Genomic DNA, 22054 nt, shown 5'->3' with positions numbered 1-22054 from the left:
GTCGTGAAGATCTTTTTTGTACAGTTCTTCTGTGTATTCTTGCCACCTCTTCTTAATATCTTCTGCTTCTGTTAGGTCCATACCATTTCTGTCCTTTATCGAGCCCATCTTTGCATGAAATGTTCCTGTGGTATCTCTAATTTTCTTGAAGAGATCTCTAGTCTTTCCCATTCTGTTGTTTTCCTCGATCTCTTTGCATTGATCACTGAGGAAGGTTTTCTTATCTTTCCTTGCTATTCTTTGGAACTCTGCATTCAGATGCTTATATCTTTCCTTTTCTCCTCTGCTTCTTGCTTCTCTTCTTTTCACAGCTATTTGTAAGGCCTCCTCAGACAGCCATTTTGCTTTTTTGCATTTCTTTTCCATGGGGATGCTCTTGATTCCTGTCTCCTGTACAATGTCACGAATCTCCATCCATAGTTCATCAGGCACTCTGTCTATCAGATCTAGTGCCTTAAATCTATTTCTCACTTCCACTGTATAATCATAAGGGATTTGATTTAGGTCACACCTGAATGGTCTAGTGGTTTTCCCCACTTTCTTCAATTTAAGTCTGAATTTGGCAATAAGGAGTTCATGATCTGAGCCACAGTCGGCTCCTGGTCTTGTTTTTGCTGACTGTATAGAGCTTCTCCATCTTTGGCTGCAAATATAATCAGTCTGATTTTGGTGTTGACCATTTGGTGATGTCCATGTGTAGAGTCTTCTCTTGTGCTGTTGGAAGAGGGTGTTTGCTATGACCAGTGCGTTCCCTTGGCAAAACTCTATTAGCCTTTGCCCTGCTTCATTCCATACTCCAAGGCCAAATTTTCCCGTTACTCCAGAATATGGTCCACTGGAGAAGGGAATGGCAAGCCACTTCAGTATTCTTGCCTTGAGAACCTCATTAACAGTACGAAAAGGCAAAATGATAGGATACTGAAAGGGGAACTCCCAGGGTCGATAGGTGCCCAATATGTACTGGAGATCAGTGGAGAAATAACTCCAGAAAGAATGAAGGGATGGAGCCAAAGCAAAAACAATACCCAGTTGTGGATGCGACTGGTAATAGAAGCAAGGTCCGATGCTGTAAAGAGCAATATTGCATAGGAACCTGGAATGTCAGGTCCATGAATCAAGGCAAATTGGAAGTGGTCAAACAGGAGATGGCAAGAGTGAACATCGACATCCTAGGAACCAGCGAACTAAAATGGACTGGAATGGGTGAATTTAACTCAGATGACCATTATATCTACTACTGTGGGCAGGAATCCCTTAGGAGAAATAGAGTAGCCATCATGGTCAACAGAAGAGTCCAAAATGCAGTACTTGGATGCAATCTCAAAAACGACAGAATGATCTCTGTTCATTTCCAAGGCAAACCATCAATATCATGGTAATCCAAGCCTATGCCCCTACCAGTAATGCTGAAGAAGCTGAAGTTGAACGGTTCTATGAAGACCTACAAGACCTTTTAGAACTAACACCCCAAAATGATGTCCTTTTCATTATACGGGACTGGAATGCAAAAGTAGGAATTCATTATCAGTTCTATCAAATGCATCTCTTTTCTACTCACCTAGGCCATGAAGATATTGCTTTTCCTCTGCTTTTTTTTCACCAGGTCTCAGAATGGAGGAGTCCCTCAGTTCAAAAAGGTGGTGTTCGAGGAATTTACTGATGGCTCCTTTACTCAGGCCGTATACCGTGGACAATTAAATGAACACCTGGGACTCTTGGGACCATATATAAGAGCAGAAGTGGAAGACAATATCATGGTAAGTTGAGGACAATGGGATTACAAGAAAATTGATCCATATATGTTTTTTTAATTTCTGATTATAAAAATACTGTTTTCACACTTTCAAAAAGTTTAAAGTATAGAAAATAAGAAAATTGAAAAATAACCCCATAATTATCATTTTTCTCTATGTTCTTATGTTTTTCCTATGTATTTTCTTTATGTATTCAAAATTATACAATTCATCACTCTACTTCTTTTTAAAATAAATGTTATAAACATTCTTTATGTTATTAAACACACTACATATGTTTTTCAACTGAAAGAATATTAGTTCATTATATGATTTTATGGTTTATTTAACTGTTTTTCTTTGAACAACCTTTTAGATAGTTTCTTTTTTTTCCACTGTTTAAGTAATGATGTCATCACAATTCTTTTCCCAGGATAAAATTCCAGAAGTGCAATGTACAGGAACATTTTAAGTCTTTCTCTAACAAATTATCTGTTAATGTTCTTTGCATAGTTGAATTTTTGGAGTGAATGCTTTTCTTGTTAATTTGTATTACCATATATATTATAGATCATTGATATATTAATGATCATTGGTCATTTTAGTGAATACTATTTTTCTAAGTTTATTTTCTTTTAATTTTATATATGTTGTGTCTGACTCTTTATGACCCTGTGGACTGCAGCCTGCCAGGCTCCTCTGTCCATGGGATTCTCCAGACAAGAAAAGTGGAGTGGGTTGCCATGCCTTCCTCTAGGCGATCTTCCTAACCCAAGGATCAAACCCACGTCTCCCACATTGCAGGCAGATTCTTTACTGTCTGAGCTACCAGGAAAGCCCAATTTTATATATAGTGATTTTTAAAATAAAATATGTTTGAAGTTTTAGGTAGTAACCCATAAATCTTTCCTTTATGACACTTTGATAGCTTTTATGTTTATAAAAATCCTTCCCTATACAGAGATTTATTTTCTTAAAATCACCTGTATTTTCTTCAACTTTCTTTTACAGTTTAATTTCTTAATATCTAACTTTTTAATCCAATAATAATTCCTGTAGACTAGAATTTGCTTTGGCGCTGTATGAGCCAAAGATCAAGATAGTTTTATTTTTTTTTCTAGAAACAGTCATCCATTGTCCCAACTGATTGTTTACAGGAAGGATATAGAAGGTTCTAAAATTATAGGATTTTGAGTGAATTTATTCTGACTTGAATTTTACTTTCCATATGTCCCATGAAAATGTATAACTTTTTAATTAAAAAAAAAAGTCTTGTATAAGGAGCATATGTAATCATCCTGGCATTTGTCATGAAGAACTTTAAGAGGATCAGTTCCTGGGGTTATGGTCTCTTAAAACCCCTGTGGTCATATTTTCTCTTTTACTTTAGAATTTCTTTTAAGGATTTAGCAATTTTCTCCTTTGTAACTGTGAGTTCATGTCTTAAAGACTGTGGAAATGAAAAATGTCTCAGTTTCTTTCACAGATCTTTAGGTTTGGGTTCTAATAACATACCGATTCCTCCAGGTATTGAAAACCTGAATAACACCCCCTAAATAGGCATTGCTATTAGGGATGTAAGAACTTTACAAGATCCTAAAACATAATACTTGCCTTTTTCTCTCTTCCTCTGCAGGTAACTTTCAAAAACCAGGCCTCTCGTCCCTACTCCTTCTATTCTAGCCTTATTTCTTATAACGGAGATCAGAGACAAGGAGCAGAACCTCGAAAAAAGTTTGTCAAGCCTAATGAAACCCAAAGCTACTTTTGGAAAGTGCAGCACCATATGGCACCCACCAAAGATGAGTTTGACTGCAAAGCCTGGGCTTACTTTTCTGATGTTGATCTGGTAAGCAGGGCTCCTTTGTGCTGGCCCTTTCCTGCTTTGAAAAAAAGAGTCTCAGAACTTCCCTGACAGTCTCATGGTTAAGACTCTGTGCCTTCACTGCAGGGGACACAGGTTCAATCCCTGGTCAGGAGCTGAGATCCCACATGCCCTGAGGTGCAGCCAAAAAGTAAAGTGTTAAAAAAAAAAGAAAAGGTCTTCTTTGTGTCAGCTGCTAAGAAGTGTGGGATTTATCCCCAGCATAATGGGAAGTTTTCAATAGGGGAGGTGTCAGCATATTTATGTTGTAGACATATCACTCAGGAATCTACTAAAGAGGAAGAATTGTCCCATGGGAAGCTGCAGAATGGGGTGGAGGGTCATAAAAGCTGATGAGAAATCCCCTCTGGTTCCTGAGTGAGAGAACATTCGCTCCTAGAACTAATGTCTTTCCTTTCAGGAAAAAGATGTGCACTCAGGCTTGATTGGCCCCATTCTGATCTGCCGTATGGACACGCTGAGTGCTGCTCATGGGAGACAAGTGACAGTACAGGAATTCGCTCTGTTTTTCACCATTTTTGATGAGACCAAGAGCTGGTACTTTGCCGAAAACATGGCAAGGAACTGCGTGGCACCCTGCCATGTCCAGCCAGAGGACCCTACTTTCCAAGAAAAGTATCGCTTCCATGGTAATGCAGTCCACACCCAAATCTCATTTGCCGTGAAGTGAGCCTGGAGCCTGAGGCTGGGATGTTGCACGATTTGAGAGTATATGGATGAGAGTGCAATCTTCCTAGGAATCCATCCTTTTGGCTGGAATGGAGGGAAAGACCCAGGCACAATAGACATTAACAGCTTTCTCTGTGTTCTTTGTCTAGCAATCAATGGCTACGTGATGGATACACTCCCTGGCTTAGTCATGGCTCAGCATCAAAGGATTAGGTGGTATCTGCTCAGCATGGGCAGCAATGAAAATATCCATTCCATTCATTTCAGTGGCCATGTGTTCACTGTGAGAAAAACGGAGGAGTATAAAATGGCGGTCTACAATCTCTACCCAGGTACAAACCAGTTTGCGCTCTATCTTCAACTTCCTGTGCTTGCTGAGGAGCTCCTTTCAAGGTCTAGGCCCTGGGGATATGTCCCTTGAACAAAGAGAGATCATAAAGAACTTAGCAAACGAACATGATCATTTAAGATACAGATAATGTGCTGTAAAGGAAACAGAGCAGAATCAATGGACAATGGATGTCCCAGCACTTTCCTAGAAAAAGAGGATTTTTCTCCCAACTCGAATCCCACAGGGCACCAATAGTGATTGGTTCCAATCACCAATTAGTGATTCCCAAAGAGTGATTGGTTTATGTATGAAGAACAAATTTTGATTAAACACTGCTCCCACTGTTGATCAAAACAGAATATCATCTTAATTCTCAAATGTTCCTTTAAAACAGGTTCTGAACTTCCCTGGTGATCCAGTGCTGGTTTTAGTGCTTCTACCACAGGGCACACAGTTTTGATCACTGATCGGGGAACTAAGATCCCATATACCTCACAGTGCAGGCAAAACAGAAGGAAGGAAAAAAATAGGTTTAATAGTGGAACTAAACTTCTGTTTCTGTGTAAAAATTCTGATAAGCCCAGTGACTTTTCTTGCTGACTCTTGAGTAATGGACAGGCCTGCAGTCACTTCATGTCACAAAGAAAATTCAAGTCAGACATCATAATGTCCACTTCAACACATTAATCAAAGAAAAAATTCCCCCTTTTTTCTTGGCTGTGCCACACGGCAGGCGGGATCTTAGTTCCCTGACCAGGGATACAACCTCCGCCCCATGAAATGGAAACATGGAGTTGTAACCAGTGGACTGCCGGGGAAATTCCATTCTTCATTAAAATTCTGAATTTCCTTTTATAAGGTTTTATTCTAGATTTTCAGCAAGAGGCACCTCCTTCTGGGTTTCATGACAAGTGCTCTGCTATGGCATTCAGTGGGTCCTTTCGCTCTGAAATCATGCATTTCATTCTTAAGCTTTAGAGGATTTTTCTCCTTATCATTTCTCTGATTCCCGCCCCCTCCTTTTGTTTTCTTTCCTTGCAGAACTTTCATTAGAAAAGTCTTGGACTTCTTCATCTTCTATGACTCAGTTTCCCTCATTTCCTTCTGTTTGCTTGCCTTTTTGCATTATGTCCTTAGGTTTCTCTTCCAGATCACTAATTTGGCCTTTAGCTTCGGAACTTGATTTTAACCTCAATATCTCCTTCCTATGCTTCCCCCTGCACTCCTGGCTGGTTGCTGCTTTGAACCGTAGCTTGGAGGGGGGAGAGATAAGGGATATCACCACTGTCTGCACCTGGCAGATATTTAAAGTGAAAGTGAAAAGTCAAAGTGCAAGTCGCTCAGTTGTGTCTGACTCTTTGCGACCCCATGGACTATAGTCCATGGGATTCTCCAGGCCAGAATACTGGAGTGGGTAGCCTTTCCATTCTCCAGGGGATCTTCCCAACCCAGGGATCAAACCCAGGTCTCCTGCATTGCAGGCGGATTCTTTGCCAGCTAAGCCACCAGGGAAGCCCAAGAAGACTGGAGTGGGTAGCCTAACCCTTCTCCAACTGATCTTCCTGACCCAGGAATTGAACTGGGGCCTCCTGCATTGCATGCAGATTCTTTACTGAGCTCTCAGGGAAGCACGGCAGATATTTAAAGAGGACTCTTTCTCTGGTGGGGTACTTTCAGGGGCTCTGCAGAAACTCCTTTGGGGGACCCTCTTACATGAAATCCTCTTGACTTGGTTGATTTTACCTTTATTCTGGATGGTCACTTATCACTCAGCCTTCAGCCCCTCAGCATTCACCTCTAGCTTCTTGCTCCTAGGGTTACTTTACTCATTGAGGCAGGGAGCCCACATCTTGTCAATGAGAAATCCACCTCTGGCTCTGCCAAGCCTTGAGAGTGCAGGCCAGTCCTAATGCAGTAACTTTCTCCCATCTCCACCCCTGAAGCATCCGGGTACTCTTTCTCACCCTTTCCCCAGGGTCAGAACTTCACCTCCAGTCCCAGCTGCAGGGGCTACATCACAGGCACTTTGGGTCAAAGAGTGGTGCAACTGACTTGGCTAGATCTCCTCTGATGTTCTGCATAATCTGATGTATCTTATGCCCGTTTTGGTGAGAGGAAGTCACTCTTCTGCCTTCTGGTTTTGCTAAGGTGTCTTTGAGACCGTGGAAATGCTACCATCCAAGGTTGGGACTTGGCGGATAGAATGTCTTATTGGCGAGCACCTACAAGCTGGGATGAGCACTCTCTTCCTGGTGTACAGCAAGGGTGAGTGGCACTGGGCACTTGACCGCTTTCCACCTCCTCAAAGGGTGGCCTTTTCCAAGAACTTCATACAAGCTCACAGTCATTACCAAATCTAAAATGAATATTGCGGGCAGAAATCAGAATCCTCAGAGGAGGGCGGATCTGCCTGAAGCTTTGAACACTTTAACACTGAAGTCCCAAGAGCTCCAGGAGCAAATTTTGAAGCTTAATTTTGGTCCTGTTACGAAGCATAACTCTCATATATCATCTGGAAGAAGTTGAGTTTTAATCCTCAACAAGGAGAGAACCACTGGTATACTTATGGATGGACCCTAGTTTTCAGTTCAGTTTAGTTGCTCATTCACGTCCGACTCTTTGCAACCCCATGTACCAAAGCGTGCCAGGCCTCCCTGTCCATCACCAACTCCCGGAATTTACTCAAACTCATGTCCATTGAGTCGGTGATACCATCCAACCATCTCATCCTCTGTCATCCCCTTCTCCTGCCTTCAATTTTTCCCAGCATCAGGGTCTTTTCCAATGAGTCAGTTCTTCCCATCAGGTGGCCAAAGTATTGGAGTTTCAGCTTCAACATCAGTCCTTCCAATGAACACCCAGGACTGATCTCCTTTAGGATGGACTGGGTGGATCTCTTTGCAGTCCAAGGCACTCTCAAGTGTCTTCTCTAACACCACAGTTCAAAAGCATCAGTTCTTTGGTGCTCAGCTTTCTTTATAGTCCAATTCACATCCATACATGACTACTGGAAAAACCATAGCCTTGACTAGATAGATCTTTGTTGGCAAAGTAATGTTTTTGCTTTACTCAGTTGCAAAATCTGAGTAGTTCTAGTGCCTTCCTGTTGGAACTAGTTAAATGAGATAGTACAATAAAAATCTTGCATCCAATTCTTGCCATGTAGTATACACTAAAAAATATGAGCATTTCTTGGTGTTCTCATTGACCTGCATTTGTGAAGCTCTGTTTCTGCACTTCTAACAATTGTGCTCCCCTGGTTTCATTTCAGAGTGTCAAATTCCACTGGGAATGGCTTCTGGACGCATTAGAGATTTTCAGATTACAGCTTCAGGACAATATGGTAAACAGTATTCCTTTCTCTCAAAGCACTGAGCTGATTATATGGTTTTTTATTTCTGTTGGAAAGATTCAGATAAACAATCCATCTTCATGCTTCTATAAATTCTACTCCATAGGTGCCTCTCAATCTATTTTCTTTTCTCACCCAAGTAATGCATCTGCCTCTTTAAATGTCCTGCCTGCCTTCCACGTGGCTTCCCTTCAATCCATTCTCTTCACTGTAGCATGAAGCTGCATTTTTCTCAAACTGTAGCCCACAGGTCACATCCAGTCCATCACTTGATTTTGTATGGCCTTCAAGCTAAGAATTATTTTTCTATTCTTAAATGATTGGGGGAAAACAAAAGGAGAAGAATATTTCATGACATGTGAAAACTATATGAAATTCTAATTCCAGTGTTCATAAAGAAGCCACACTTGTTCATTTACAATTATCTGTGGGCACTTTCACTGTGTGTGTGTGTCTGTGTTTGTTAGTTGCTCAGTTATGTCCGACTTTCTGCAACCCCATGGACTGTAGCCTGCCAGGCTCCTCTGTCTATGGGATTCTTCAGGCAAGAGTACTGGAGTGGATTACCATTCCCCTCTCCAGAGAATCTTCCCCACCCAGGGATTGAACCCTGGTCTCCTACATTGCAGGCAGATTCTTTACCATTTGAGCTACAGGGAAGTCTCTGTAGCTTTTGCTCTACAACAGCATTTAAATGTCACAACACCAGATGATAAAGGCTAAATTATTTACAGGAAAAAAGTTTGCCAAACTCCATTTTAGAGGCGAAAAAAACATTTGAAAAAGATGTTTGAGAAATATATACCAAAATAGTACTATTTTCTTTGGGTGGATGATGTTTTATACTTCTTTTATTTTTTTAACTTATGTTTTCTTTTTATTTCTTATTTCTCTCCAGTGAACATAGATTATGTAATAGAGAAATAATATTAATTGATGGTGCTGGTGACACATTAGTATTAGCTAAGTAGAGGTACAAACAATCAACAAACTTACTAAATTTTAGAAAATAAAATAGACAAGAAGGACAAGCCAAACACTTCAGTAGTCATTGATATTACTCTGCTTTATACCTTTGTCTTCACAGCTAGGATTAACCTTTCTCAAGAGAGTAATTTTATTCCTACGTGTCCAGGACCAACCCAGCTGAATCTAATCTCTCTTCCCTTTCTCGAGCAAAGGACAGTGGGCCCCAAAGCTGGCCAGACTTCATTATTCTGGATCAATCAATGCCTGGAGCACCAAGGATCCCTCTCCTTGGATCAAGGTTAGAAAATGCATTGCATTCCATCACATCACACATTCCTTTGGCAAGCTCAATGCCTTGTATACCTCCTTCCTGCCTAAGTCATTTTCATCAAACCCCAAGTAATAGATGAGGAAAAGAACTGAAGAACAGAGTGGCTTATGATTTGTACCGAAAGAGTCAGGACTGAAAGACTCAGGAATAGAATTGAGTGCTCTGTATTTTGTTTTTTAATTATTTTTGCTGCCCTGGGTTTTCATTATGCAGTTTTTTCTCTAATTGTGGCAAGTGGGAGCTGCTCTCTAGTTATGTGCAGGTTTCTCACTGTGGTGGCTGCTCTTGTGGCAGAGCACCAGCTTCAGTAGTTTTGGTTACCAGGCTCTAAAACACAAGCTCAGTAGTTGTGGCTCATGGGCTTAGCTGTCCTGAGGCACGTGGGATCTTCCAGGACCAAGGATCGAACGCATGTCCCCTGCACTGGCAGGCAGACTCTACCACTGAGCTAGCAGGGAAGTCCTACACTGTGTTTTTAATCTTTCTACTGGGATTAGAATCTCTGAATATCTTTCTATAACATCAAATTTACCACCTCCAAAGACTGCATATTCTTTTTTTAGATGTCTTCAATTGCCTAGGTATCCTTGAGTCCTCCAATTCCTTCACGTTAACACAAAAACAAATGGCTTGATCCCTGGTCCCACAAGGCAAGAAAATGTGGCTTCTTCTTTTTCTAAAACCAAAGCCTTCTTCTTCACAAATTCTACACCACAGAGTAGTAAGAAACGCCTGCTAAAGTTAGGCCAAATCCAGTCAACCAACTTGGAGTCATTACTGAAAGTGTCCCTAGGTTAACTGAATTTTTTTTTCAATGACTCAGTCTTTCATCTTTTCTCCCTTCCCCATGTCCTCTGGAGCAGCGCTGGCCAACAGAAATATCATGTGAACCACAAATGCAAAGCACATGTGTAAGGGCCTGAGTTTAATCCCTGCTCAGTGAATTAAAATCCTGCAGGCCGTGTGGCTCTGCCAAAAAAAACATAATACATTGTCTTTAATCCAACATATCCAAAAATATTATCATGTCAACATGTGAGCAGTCAGGACTAACGTTCAAACACGCCTCCTTCCTTGCACACCCTTCTCCTTCTTCTCCATGTAAGTTCCATGAAGGCAGGGCTTTTTTTATTGTTCACAACTCTGTTGCTAGTACCCAGAAAAGTGCATGTGCTCAGTCACTCATTCGTATCCAACCCTTTGTGACCCTGTGGACTGTAGCCTGACAGACTCCTCTGTCCACGGAATTATCCAGGCAAGAATACTGAAGTGGGTTGCCATTTCCTTCTCCAAGAAGAGTGCTTGGCACATAACAAATGCTAAAAATATATTCTTTGATGAATGATGTATAGATAGAGCTTAGAGTCAACTGAGAAAAATCGCCATTAAGTACAAGAGTCCAGACCAGTCCTAGCTGAGTGTGCCAGGCATCTGGGAGAAATTAGGGTACCAACTGATGTCAAAATTCCTGTAATGCTTGTGTGACCCATGCCCTCTTCTTTCAGATCCAACCATTCCTTACTACTAAGGATCAATATTCCATCAGATCCCATGTTAGGTGCCAGGGCTAGAGAGAATGTAAAACCTAACATATTACATGTTTAGTATGTGCCAGCAGTGAACTCAGCACATTGCATGTATTAACTCTGTAATCCTTCTGGTAACATTTTGAGATAAATACCATTATTAACTCCACTGTACAGAGCAAGAAATTGAGACACAAAAAGGTTAGGTGACTGAGACAGGCTTATTGCCTTCAGGATCTCAGTCTAACAAGGAAGGCAAAAAGCAAAGAAAAGTTTACAATGGGGTGCAATAATTTACTATAATGAAATTATATACAAAGTGGACTGGAAGCAGAAAAGAAGCCACCTGAAAGTTCTCTGGATGAGTTGGGAAAGGCTAAGCAGGAGAAAGAGTTTCTGCACTAACACTTGCAGGAGGGACAGTAATTTGGCACTGATAGTAATGGTGGGAGGCGGGTAGTCTGGGGGCAGAGAAGGCAAATGGCTTTGTCCAGTCAGAGGCTGGTGTGTCAGGGAGGCACCTGCTATGGGGTCCAGGTGTGCAGCACTAAGGATGTGTGTAGAGAAAAGTGGGGCTCAATGATTCCAAAGTGATTTCCTTTGTCAGGACGTGGCCTGGGAACTCAGTGAACACACTTCCCGTCATTGATTCCACAGCTTCCCACACATCTACATTTCCACACTGATCTCTGTTGCACTTTGCACCTCCAAGGGAATATTGGGCTTCTCTCTATCAAGGTAGATTCTTCTTAAGCAGAGAAATCTTTTCAGAATATGGCATATACCACCATGTAAAATCAAGTGTTGCTTTCATTGGTAGGTGGATCTGTTGGCGCCGATGATTATTCACAGCATCCTGACTCAGGGTGCCCGGCAGAAGTTCTCCAGCCTGTACATCTCTCAGTTTATCATCATGTACAGCCTCGATGGACAGCGGTGGCAGGGTTATCGGGGGAACTCCACTGGGACCTTAATGGTATGTAATTAGTCCTTTTCAAGAGAATGCTTGAATCTTTTGAGGAGCTTTGGACAGATTTCAGATATGGAACAAACACAGTTTCTAGAAACTTCAGGTCAGTTCAGTCACTCAGTGTGTCTGATTCTTTGTGACCCCATGAACTGCAGCATGCCAGACCTCCCTGTCCATCACCAACTCCCAGAGTTTACCCAAACTCGTGTCCATTGAGTCAGTGATATCATCCAACCATCTCATCCTCTATTGTCCCTTTCTCCTCCCACCTTCAATCTTTCCCAGCATCAGGGTCTTTTCAAATGAGCCGGCTCTTCACATCAGGTGGCCAAAGTATTGGAGTTTCAGCTTCAACATCTTAGCCCCCCAAAAAAGCATTTTTCACTCATGGGCAATAGAGTGATGATGGACCTATGGACAAAAAAAGGTAGCCTGAAGGATCTCTTATGTAGCCGCAGGAAACAGACACTCCAAATAGAATTCTAGGACTATGTTGCTAATATATTCAAGGAAGACAGGTATAATTCCTTACTTGGGGAGAAGACTGGATGTTGAATAACCCATGACATGTGGTGGCATCACAATTTCTCAGATTATCATCAGTGATACAATAGGATGAGTTTCAGATAAGGAAGGAAGACATTGGGAAGTTAGTAGCATTTGGTTGCTATGGCAACCAATTTAGCATCATATGACAGTAGAGTGACCTGTTTTCTTTTCATGTCCGGGCTATCCAGGTGGCTCAGTGGTAAAGAACTCGCCTACAAAGCAGGAGACATGGGAAACTCAGGTTCAGTCCCTGGGTGGGAAGATCCCTGGAGAAGAAAATGGCAACCCACTCCAGTATTCTTGCCTGGGAAATCCCATGGACAGAGGAGCCTGGCGGGCTCCAGTTCACAGGGTTGCAGAGTTGGACACAACTGAGTATGCATCTTCTTTTTCAGCATACATAGGGGGAAAAAGAAATTAAATGTTATGAATATATACAAAGAACATCCATGAACATATATATATAGATTCTTGACAGAATCATGGAGTTCTAGAGGAGTCTTCCATGTCCTGGGGTTATAGGCAGATACTTGGACTTTATACCAAAGCTAGGAGCAGAGCATGTGAATTGCAGAGTTGCAGTCACAATTAAATGGTCAGCCCTGATATGGTTGTTATGCTAAGGTAATGGCACTGATGGAAATGGGTGGAATTCTGAGACCTGGGGTGGGTACATTTAGGCAGACATGCATGAGGCTGTGAACCACAAACCTCTAAATTGCCCTAAACCTTCTCTGCTGAAGGAGGTGACCTTTCCCCAGTCTCTGAAGCAGTCATCCCTGCTGTGCACACAAGTCTTTCAGTTGCTCCACCTGGAATAGTTGCCTTCCAACCCAGTGGCTAGTCTCCTTAGACCACTAAGTGTTTGGCTACTAACAAAAGCCAGATGAGTTATGGAAAAGTGACAGATCATCACAAATTTAGTCAGGTGGTGATAAAAAAGAAAATCACAACTCTTAAGTGTGGTATCTCCTCTGGAGCAAATTAACACAGCACCAGGCACCTGATATGGAGCCACAGACCTGGAGGATGCTTTCTTCTTCATTCACACTGACAACCAAAGTCAGAATAGATTTGCATTTACAAAGTGGGAACAAGAGTATGAACTTCATGGTTGATGCTTCAAAGTGATGCCAGTTCCTTTGTTCCTTATCGTAATATAGACCCTGAAAGTGAAGTGAAAGTCACTCAGTCCTGTCCGACTCTTTGCAACCCCATGGTCGCATGAAATTCTCTAGGCCAGAATACTGGAGTGGGTAGCCTTTCCCTTCTCCAGGGGATCTTCTCAACCCAGGGACTGAACCCAGGTCTCCTGCATTGCAGGCAGATTCTTTACCAACTGAGCCACAAGAGAAGCCCAATATAGACCCTGCTGTTGCTGCTGCTAAGTCGCTTTGGTCGTGTCCAACTCTGTGCGACCCCATAGACGGCAGCCCAACAGGCTCCTCCATCCCTGGGATACTCCAGGCAAGAACACTGGAGTGGGCTGCCATTTCCTTCTCCAATGCATGAAGGTGAAAAGTGAAAGTGAAGTCACTCAGTCGTGTCTGACTCTTAGCGACCCCATGGACTGCATCCCACCAGGCTCCTCCGTCCATGGGATTTTCCAGGCAAGAATACTGGAGTGGGGTGCCATTGCCTTCTCCTAATATAGACCCTAGGGACCCCAAATATATTGACATCCCACAGAACACCATACTGCTCCATTACATGGAAGACATTATGCTGACTTCCATGTCAGACTCTTGTGACCCCATGGACTGTAGCCCACCAGGTTCCCATCCATGGAATTCTCCAGGTAAGAATATTGGAGTGGGTTGCCATTTCCTTCTCCAGGGGATTGTGCTAACAGGCCCTGGTAAATGGAAAATAATAATCGCTCTAAATGTTTTTGTGATTAATATATGTATAATCAGAGATATATACACAGACACATAAATATGTATATATTGTGTTGTCAACTAAAAGAAAAATGCACAATGTTAAAGTTGTGAGTTAAATTTTATTCGGGGTCTTGCTGAGGACTAGTCTGGGAGACAAGTCTCTCACATAGCTCTGGGAGCTGCTCCAAAGAGGTGAGGGGAAGCTGGTTTACATGTTTTGCTGTTAAGGCATACATGTAGTCAGACATACATCTTGGTGAAATATTACAGGTACTCACAAAGAACAGAGGTTTCAAGTCCATAGTTATACTTTTTTTCTATGTATGGAAAGATGCAAAAAGCAGGGTTCATTACAATTCTTCTTGAAATGCATATTAACTACTTAAGGACCTGTCTGTCCAAAGCACAGAGTATCCTGTTATCATCTTGAATTTCCTGAAACACACAGTGCCTCATCCTGTTATCCTGTTAATCTCTTCCTCTGAACACCCAGTACCCTGTCTATCACCAGCTGCAGCAGATCAGTCTTTGTAGACTTGGGTGGTAAACAAAATGCTCTTTGTTCTTTTGTCTGAAGTTTGATAGTATGTATAGATACAGACATATTATCTTTATTATAAATGAGTATTGCTTGCTTCTGACTTTAATGGGAATGGATCCCATATTTCACTGTTTAATATAATGTTCAGTTAGTTTCAAATTTTTTTATAACATTTAAAAAGTTTCTTGCTCCTACTTTATTTGGAAAGGCTGTAGAATCTCATCAAGTGCTTTTTCAGCATCTTGGATATGATCACGTTTATTCTCTTTGCTATAAATTATACTCTCATTCAATGGCGGGCTGGCAAATGTTTAACAACCAGCTCTGGGGCAAAGCGGAGGACAGTCAGGGGAAGGGCCTTTATTTGTAACATTTGCGGATTTCCATGATGTAAATATTTCCCATCACACCTGATTTCAAGCTGCTGATGCAAGGTCACTGAATGCAGACTTGGGAGCAGCCAGCCACAATTGCTTCTCACAAGCTAGTCTAGCTGGCTCCAGCACAACTCAGTGCTGCATTCCAGGGAAAACCTCCCTTAGTCATAGTATATTAGTCACTGAATGTTTAGTTGGATCGAAAAAACTGAAATATCTACATCTCCTCTACTGAAAAAGTTTCTGAACTGGTGGTCTAGTCTAATGGCAGTAGAGATGTCTCTACAGTTCACACTAACCAGAACTCTGTCATCCCAGAGCATGCTTGATTAATTTACACATTTAAGTCTTAGTCATCTTCCTCCAGTATAATGGTTCTCAAATGTTTAAAAATCTTTGTACCATCCACATGCTCAGTCCCTCAGTCATTTGCAGCCCCATGGACTGTAGCCTGCCAGGCTCCTCTGTCCATTTTATTTTCTAGGCAAGAATACTGGAGTGGGTAGCCATTTCCTTCTCCAGGGGATCTTCCCCACCCAGGGATCAAATCCGAGTCTCCTGCATCAGCAGGCAGATTCTTTACCACTGTGCCACCTGGAAACTCCAGGAAACCAGGTGTAAACCACCTGGGCAACCATTCACATGCAAAATATTTTTTCATAAGCAACGTCTCATCACAGAAGTCCCTCATAAAGGGAGTAAAAGAACCCAACACCTTTTAAAGATCATTGCTTCACTGGCTACTATTTTCAATATTTCATAATATTTTGAATGTGAATTTTGAACTGTCAGTGATGCAGATCTTTCCCTTTGGTTTTCAAGTTTAAAAGAACACTAATCCTGTCCTTTTAAAATATTTATCTTTGGTTGTTAGAAATCAGCGTTAATGTTGACACCAGGTAATGATATACAGCAAGAGAATTCTGTCAAAATCACTGATGTGGCCTTAGCCCAGCTCTCTGTGCTACAAAGTGTCTGAAGAAGATACATAAATGAGCCAATGGCAAACAGAAAACAGCCTTTAGTGTTTTCTAAAGTTAGGCTTGAATATGCAATACCAGGCTCTGTGGTAATTCCTCACCTCACTCCCTCAAAGCAAGCTTTTAAGGGCTTTGCTGGTGGCTCAGTAATAAAAATCTATCTGCCAGTGCAGGAGATGCAGGTTTCATCCCTGGCTTGAGAAAATTCCCTGGAGAAGGCAATGGCTACCCACTCCAGTATTCTTGCCTGGGAAATCCTATGGACAGAGGAGTCTGGTGGGCTTACAGTCCATGGGGTCACAAAGAGTCAGACATGACTTAGTGACTAAACAACAACAAAGGAGGCTTTACTTTGCACCTAAACCCAAATGCTCTCACCAGGGACACTCCATAATTCATTCCTGAGCATTCTTGTCCTAAGGATGGTAAGGGAGGCAGCCAGGGCTGAGTGTCCCAGAAAAAGCAAACACACAAGGGAGCGTGCACCCTCACTGCCTTGGCAATAAGTTGGACTGGGCTTTTAGGGCTTGGAAGGACCCTGCCTGGCAGCCACATGAGGGCACAGGAGGGGTGCCTGCATCTGTCTCCAGTGGGCTCCCCTATACTTGCTTAGCCACTGCTGAAATAGAGGTCCAAAAGCATACCCTAAAAGTCCCACCCATTTGGGGGCACTTATCTCATACAACACTCCACATATTCCCCCTCCCCACCAAATATGCAAAAGCAAGATAGATTCCTAAACTGAGTGCTTAAAACTCACCCCCAAAAGATTAGTGCTGTCTACAACTTCAGCCTAAAGGATGCATTTTCCCAAACTGAATGGAAGAGAATGAGAATATATTCTAAAGAGTTCTTGTCATCACAGTCAGCGCTAAAGAAAACCTGAGAAAGTCAGTTTGCATGTATCATTTGGACCAGAAATCTAGTGTCTAAAAATGGAACGCCACCCTGCTTCTGGGGACCAAGGGCACAGTCTGGCATATACGTGATCACACTAGACCAAAGAAGCATGCTGATTTTATATATTTGAGTTGAAGATTTGTAGAAGGGTCCATACTACAAGTAAAACCTGCCCATGTGGATTACCTGGACCTCTCGGAACAACCGCAACTAACAACTCCATTGCACATCTGACACCACTGTGCTGGAGCTGACCCCGTCCTCACCCCTACTCCCAGGCCCACCTCGTTTGTACCGAAAACATATGCATTGCAGCTAAAGACCACATCGCAAATGATCTCTGTAGATTCAAAGGCACAGTGTCCATTTCGAGTGAATGAATCCACCTCGGATCTAAACGGGAACTATCTGTTTGTGCTTCTGCCTTCTGACAGGTAGATAAGCTATTCCCATTTTACAGAGGAGATCAATCTAAACCACAAGTCAGGAGTGTCGGAAACGCTTTATCATGGATTGAGGGCTGTAGTGACAACCGCGGAGTACTGAATACAACGATTCTAACGTATAAGGCGCATGGAACAAAGGAGGAACTGGGCGATCACGCAGGCAGACATCACAATACGCTAAAGAATCAAAGTCACCATGAAAAAAATCATGCAGCTAGAGTTCCAAGCCAGAGCTATGCAAATAAATCCTGTGTGAAACAAGGATGTGGGGAAAGTGGAGCCTTCTGGGCGGTGGGGGGACGATTGGGTGAAAGGAACCCAAGGCATTCTCCAGTTTATGTTGAAATTTCTGGTGAGGTGAGCTGTGTCCTCCGATTCTATTATATGGGGTTTTTTTTTTTTTTCCTGCCACTGTTATGGAAACAAGGTGACTTTAGTCAACTGCATTCTTCCGGTGGCAAGACAAGTAAGATACACTGCAGAAGCAGAAGCGCCAGGATCAAGATCTTTCGTGCTCCCGCAAACGCGCAGGCCCGTGCCTGAGTTTCAGGAACAGGCACAGCGTGGCTGGGTTCCTCTCAGGGATTCGTCAGATCCCCTGGCCCGACGGGGAGACGGTTTCCTGCAGAACGAGGTGCAGGAGGTGGTTCTGCTCGGCGCTCAGCAGGGGCCACATCTCCACCTGCAGCGACTTGACGGCCTCCGTGTCCCTCTCGTGCGTGGCCATGACCAAGGACTGTAGCAGCAGGAATAGCTCCTCGGGCAGCGGGCCGCTGCTGTCCTGCCCGTGGCCGTCGAAGGCCTCCCAGGCGTACTTCTCCAGGGTGTGCGCGTGCTCCGGCAGGAGCTTGGCGGGCGGCGGCTGCAGGAGCAGCAGCAGCAGCACGCAGGACACCTCGCAACGGACCAGCACGTCGGCGAAGGCGCCCAGCGTGGCCGGGGCGGCGGCAGCCGGCGGCCCCGCGCCGGGCAGGAGCAGCGGGAGCGGAGGGCCGGAGGCGGCGGGCTGCGGGAGCGGGGGCTGCGGCGGGAGACCGCAGAGCTCCCGTGCCAGGCGTTGCATGTGCGTGAAGAGTGCCAGCGCGCCGCTGTAGTCCCGCACCAGCAGCTGGCAGGACGCGGCGTGGCCGAGCGCCTGCAAGGCGGCCAGGGGCCCCTGGGGCAGCTGCAGCTGCGCAGCGCGCTGGAAGTGGCTGGCGGCGGCGGCCGGCTGGCCTAGGTCGCGCAGGGCGGCCGCCAGCTCGAGGCAGAGGGCGGCGGCCGCGGCCGGCTGCCCGAGCTCCAGGTGCAGGCGCATGGCGGCGCCCAGCGCGGCGGCAGCGGCCTGCAGGGCCTCCCCGGCGGCGGCGTGGCTGTCCAGGCGCTGGCGCGCGTCGCGCTCCTGCCGCAGAAAGAGGCGCGCAGCTTCGGTCAACGCCAGCGCCTCGCCGGGCCCGTGGAAGAGCGCCTGCTGGCAGCGCGCCACCGCCAGCTGGCACCAGGCCGCGTACTGCAGGCACTCCTGGGCGCGCAGCTCGTGGCCGAGCTGGGCGAACTGCTCGCCGGCCTCCGCCACGTTCGGCTTCCGCAGGAACCGCTTCTTGAGCTTGTTGGACACCTGGCGGTAGCGGGCCAAGAAGTCCCCTGGCTCGGGCCCCGGGCCCGCGCCGCCGCCGCCCAGGCTGGCCGCGGAAGCCGCCATCTTCGCCACCCCGGCGCTTCCAGGCGCGCTGAAGCAACCGGGAGGCGACCGTGCGTCCAGCTCGGGCCCGTAGAGCGACGGCGCCGGCCCGGCAGCCCAGACGCTCCCGTCGCCGGGGTGATATGCAAAAGAGCGGGTACGGAAGTGGGGCCGTGATTGGCTGCCGGCGCCGTATGCAAATAGCGAGTCCTGGTGGGGAGCCGGCCGTTGCTAGGTGACAGCTTGCTCCCGCAGGTTGCCAAGCAGGGCATCTCCAGGCATCTCTAAAGGAACAGGACCAAAAAGTCAACTGGTGACCCCGCGTGACCCTGATGCCGACTTTGCATACGTACGGGTTGTGTCCCGCCCACCCCAGTCCTCATTCTGCCGCAGTCTTGTGGTCTAGGCCCCTGCCTCCATGGGCATCTAGGCCCTACGCCCATGGGAACCCCTCCCTGTCAAGCACGCTGTCCACCATCCCTGCATTGCACGCTGTCCACCATCCCTGCATCGCACGCCGTGAGGCGGTTGGTCACTTTGGCACCTTCACTCTGCCACGATGCCGTCCTCTCAGTCTTGAACGTCACCACCAGGACCCCGGTCCCTCTGGGGACTTGGCCTGGCTCCTACTTGCTCAGAGCCGACGGGGGAGCCTTCTTTTCCCCGGCCTCCCCCACAGACCCCTGTCCATCGCACCCTCGCCACAGCCAGCTTCTCTCACCAGGGCCACCACATGCGCTGTCACCGTGGGCGACCGCTCCTCTCTGCCTGCCATCCCCGACTCCACCCATACCCACAACACTCCCTCTCCGCTCCAGTCAGACCCCCGACCCCCACCTCTCGAAGGAGGGGTGTCCCACCTCCACCTCCCAGGCCAAGTGACTTGAAGCACACACAGGGATGTCTTGAAACACTTATTAATTCAACATGACTGGGCCCGAGGCACCCGGCTGTGCAGTCAGTCAGTGAGCAGGCCTGGTGCCCAACAGCAGGGGGGAGGCCCGTCTGGGGGCCCGGGACCCGGGACCCAGGTGTGGTTGAGCAGCTAGTGCCGGGCTGGGGCCACCAGGGAGATGGTTGTCATCCCAAAAGAGCCGCTGAGCAGAACGTTGTGGTGGACTGCTATGTCCACCAGCTCTGGGGTGATGCACCTCTGACCGCTGTTCTGGGCCTCGTTGCCTGCCGGCTCCAGGACCTTGGTAGTTAGGTGCTACATGATGGCTGCTAGGAAGATGGGTGCGGACGAGCTCAGGCGCTGGGCATAGTGGCCTTCCCACAGGAGGCGCTCCACGTGGCTCACGGAGAAAGACAGCTCGGCACAGGCGGTGCGGGAGTGGCGACGAGACGACCTTCAATGGCCCCTTTCCCTGGGCATGCTGACCATTGATCCCAATTCCTCCGAGGCTTCGCTTTGCGGTGCGGTGGGATGAGGTGCCACGGGATGAGTCAGCTGGTCCCATCCTCTCAAGACAACCGGTACTCTCAGACCTCTACTCCATTTCCTAGAAACCATGGACTGGCCCCTCATTGGTCGGGGCACACAGTCTGTGACAGGCAGACTCCCTAAGATCACTGATTTCCCATGCCCCCCACCCCACCCCCACCCCCGCAGGCCTGAGCCTGCAAAGACATGACGCTGACAGAATCCTGCTCACCCTGCCCACTGGATCCTCTCTTTGTCAGAACTCTCCCTTTCCACGGGAGGAGACCTTTGTACAGAGAAGGCAGCAGACTACCCAGTAGCACCAAGTATACACTGGTGGTGCTGGACCACCATCACCACTGTATCTAGTTCCAAAACGTTGGCACCACCGCAAAGAGAAACCCTTGTCCCAGCCAGGCAGTCACTCCCCACTGCCCACTCCTGCAGTTTCCCCCACCCTACCCCCATAGTCCTTAGGCAAGCACTCATCAGGTTCCTATCCACAGCCCTTTGCCTGTTCTGGAGACTTCCCAGAGATGGAGGCATACAATAAATAGGTGGCCTTCTGTGTCTGGCTGCTGTCACTGAGCATAGGGCCCATGCACGTGGTAGCACAAATCAGCACTTCTTTCCTTTTCCTGGATGAATAGTATTCCACTGGATGGCTAGACCACACATGTTTTGTATCTGCTCAGCAGTGGATGGACATTTGGGTTACTTCTCCCTTGTGCCTACTGTGGTAGACATTCCTGTATGGGTTCTTTTTGAATGCCTGTTTTCAACTCTTTGGGATTTATATACATGAATAAACTGATGAGTTTATTTCCAGATTCTTTATTCCACTGAGCTGTGTGTCTATCCTTATGCTAATACCACACAGTTTTAATAACTGTAGCTTTGGAATAAGTTTTGAAATCCGGAATTGAGTCCTCCAACTTTTTTCTTCTTTCCAGGATTATTTTGGCTATTCAGGGTCCCTTGAAATTCCATATCTATTTAGGGTTGGCTTTTACATTCCTGTAAAATGGAGCATTTTGAGTTCCATAGGGATTACATTAAATATCTAGATACTTTGTCTTCCTATGTCTTCTTTATTATTTTTATTTTTTTCCTATGTCTTCTTAATCAAGACATAAGAATTGAAGTTAAAATGAAGCCGATCTACTTATCAAAAATAATGCTGTGCCCAGAGATTGACATAATGAGTAAAGTAAGTCAGACAGAGAAAGACAAATATCACATGATATTGCTTATATGTGGAATTTAAAGAAAAGATGCACATGAACTTATTTAAAAACAGAAATAGTCACAAGTGTAGAAAACAAATTTTTGGTTATGAAATTGGAAAGACGGGGGTGGATAAATTAGGAGTTTGATGAACATTTTACAGGACCCCAGTGTAGACTACTTCACCTGCACAGACCTAATTTCCCTTGATCCACTCTTCTTCCTATAATTTTTCTCCTTCATCTTTTGTATTCTAACACCTGTCTAGCCAGGATGGTTTTGAGTGTTTGGGTGCTGTTGAA

At 45.4% G+C, this 22054-nt stretch overlaps 3 protein-coding genes across 5 annotated transcripts in view; 1 reads left to right on the top strand and 2 right to left on the bottom strand.

The window, feature by feature from the left end:
* The window catches only part of F8 (coagulation factor VIII), a 137569-nt gene that overhangs the window by 101449 nt on the left and 14066 nt on the right, over positions 1-22054 (top strand). For 2 of the 3 annotated variants that reach the window (XM_042241550.2, NM_001172550.1), the window contains 8 exon segments: positions 1604-1757; positions 3370-3582; positions 4019-4247; positions 4437-4619; positions 6767-6883; positions 7890-7961; positions 9152-9237; positions 11617-11772. In XM_042241550.2, coding sequence (XP_042097484.1) covers positions 1604-1757; positions 3370-3582; positions 4019-4247; positions 4437-4619; positions 6767-6883; positions 7890-7961; positions 9152-9237; positions 11617-11772 — 1210 coding nt within the window. 3 annotated transcript variants of the gene reach the window in all.
* F8A1 (coagulation factor VIII associated 1) lies at positions 14298-19144 on the bottom strand. The gene has a single exon (XM_042242088.1). It carries the CDS (start codon positions 19121-19123, stop codon positions 18032-18034), a length of 1092 nt encoding a protein of 363 aa, XP_042098022.1. The 5' UTR covers positions 19124-19144; the 3' UTR covers positions 14298-18031.
* LOC105605527 (histone H2A-Bbd type 2/3) lies at positions 20061-20477 on the bottom strand. The gene is given in 1 exon segment (XM_042242089.1): positions 20061-20477. A coding segment is annotated over 1 exon segment (330 nt). The 3' UTR covers positions 20061-20147.

Source organism: Ovis aries, chromosome X (assembly GCF_016772045.2).
Source record: "Ovis aries strain OAR_USU_Benz2616 breed Rambouillet chromosome X, ARS-UI_Ramb_v3.0, whole genome shotgun sequence".
Lineage (NCBI taxonomy): Eukaryota > Metazoa > Chordata > Mammalia > Artiodactyla > Bovidae > Ovis > Ovis aries.
Note: the sequence above shows the minus strand (reverse complement) of the source record. Positions and strands in the feature narration are given on the sequence as shown.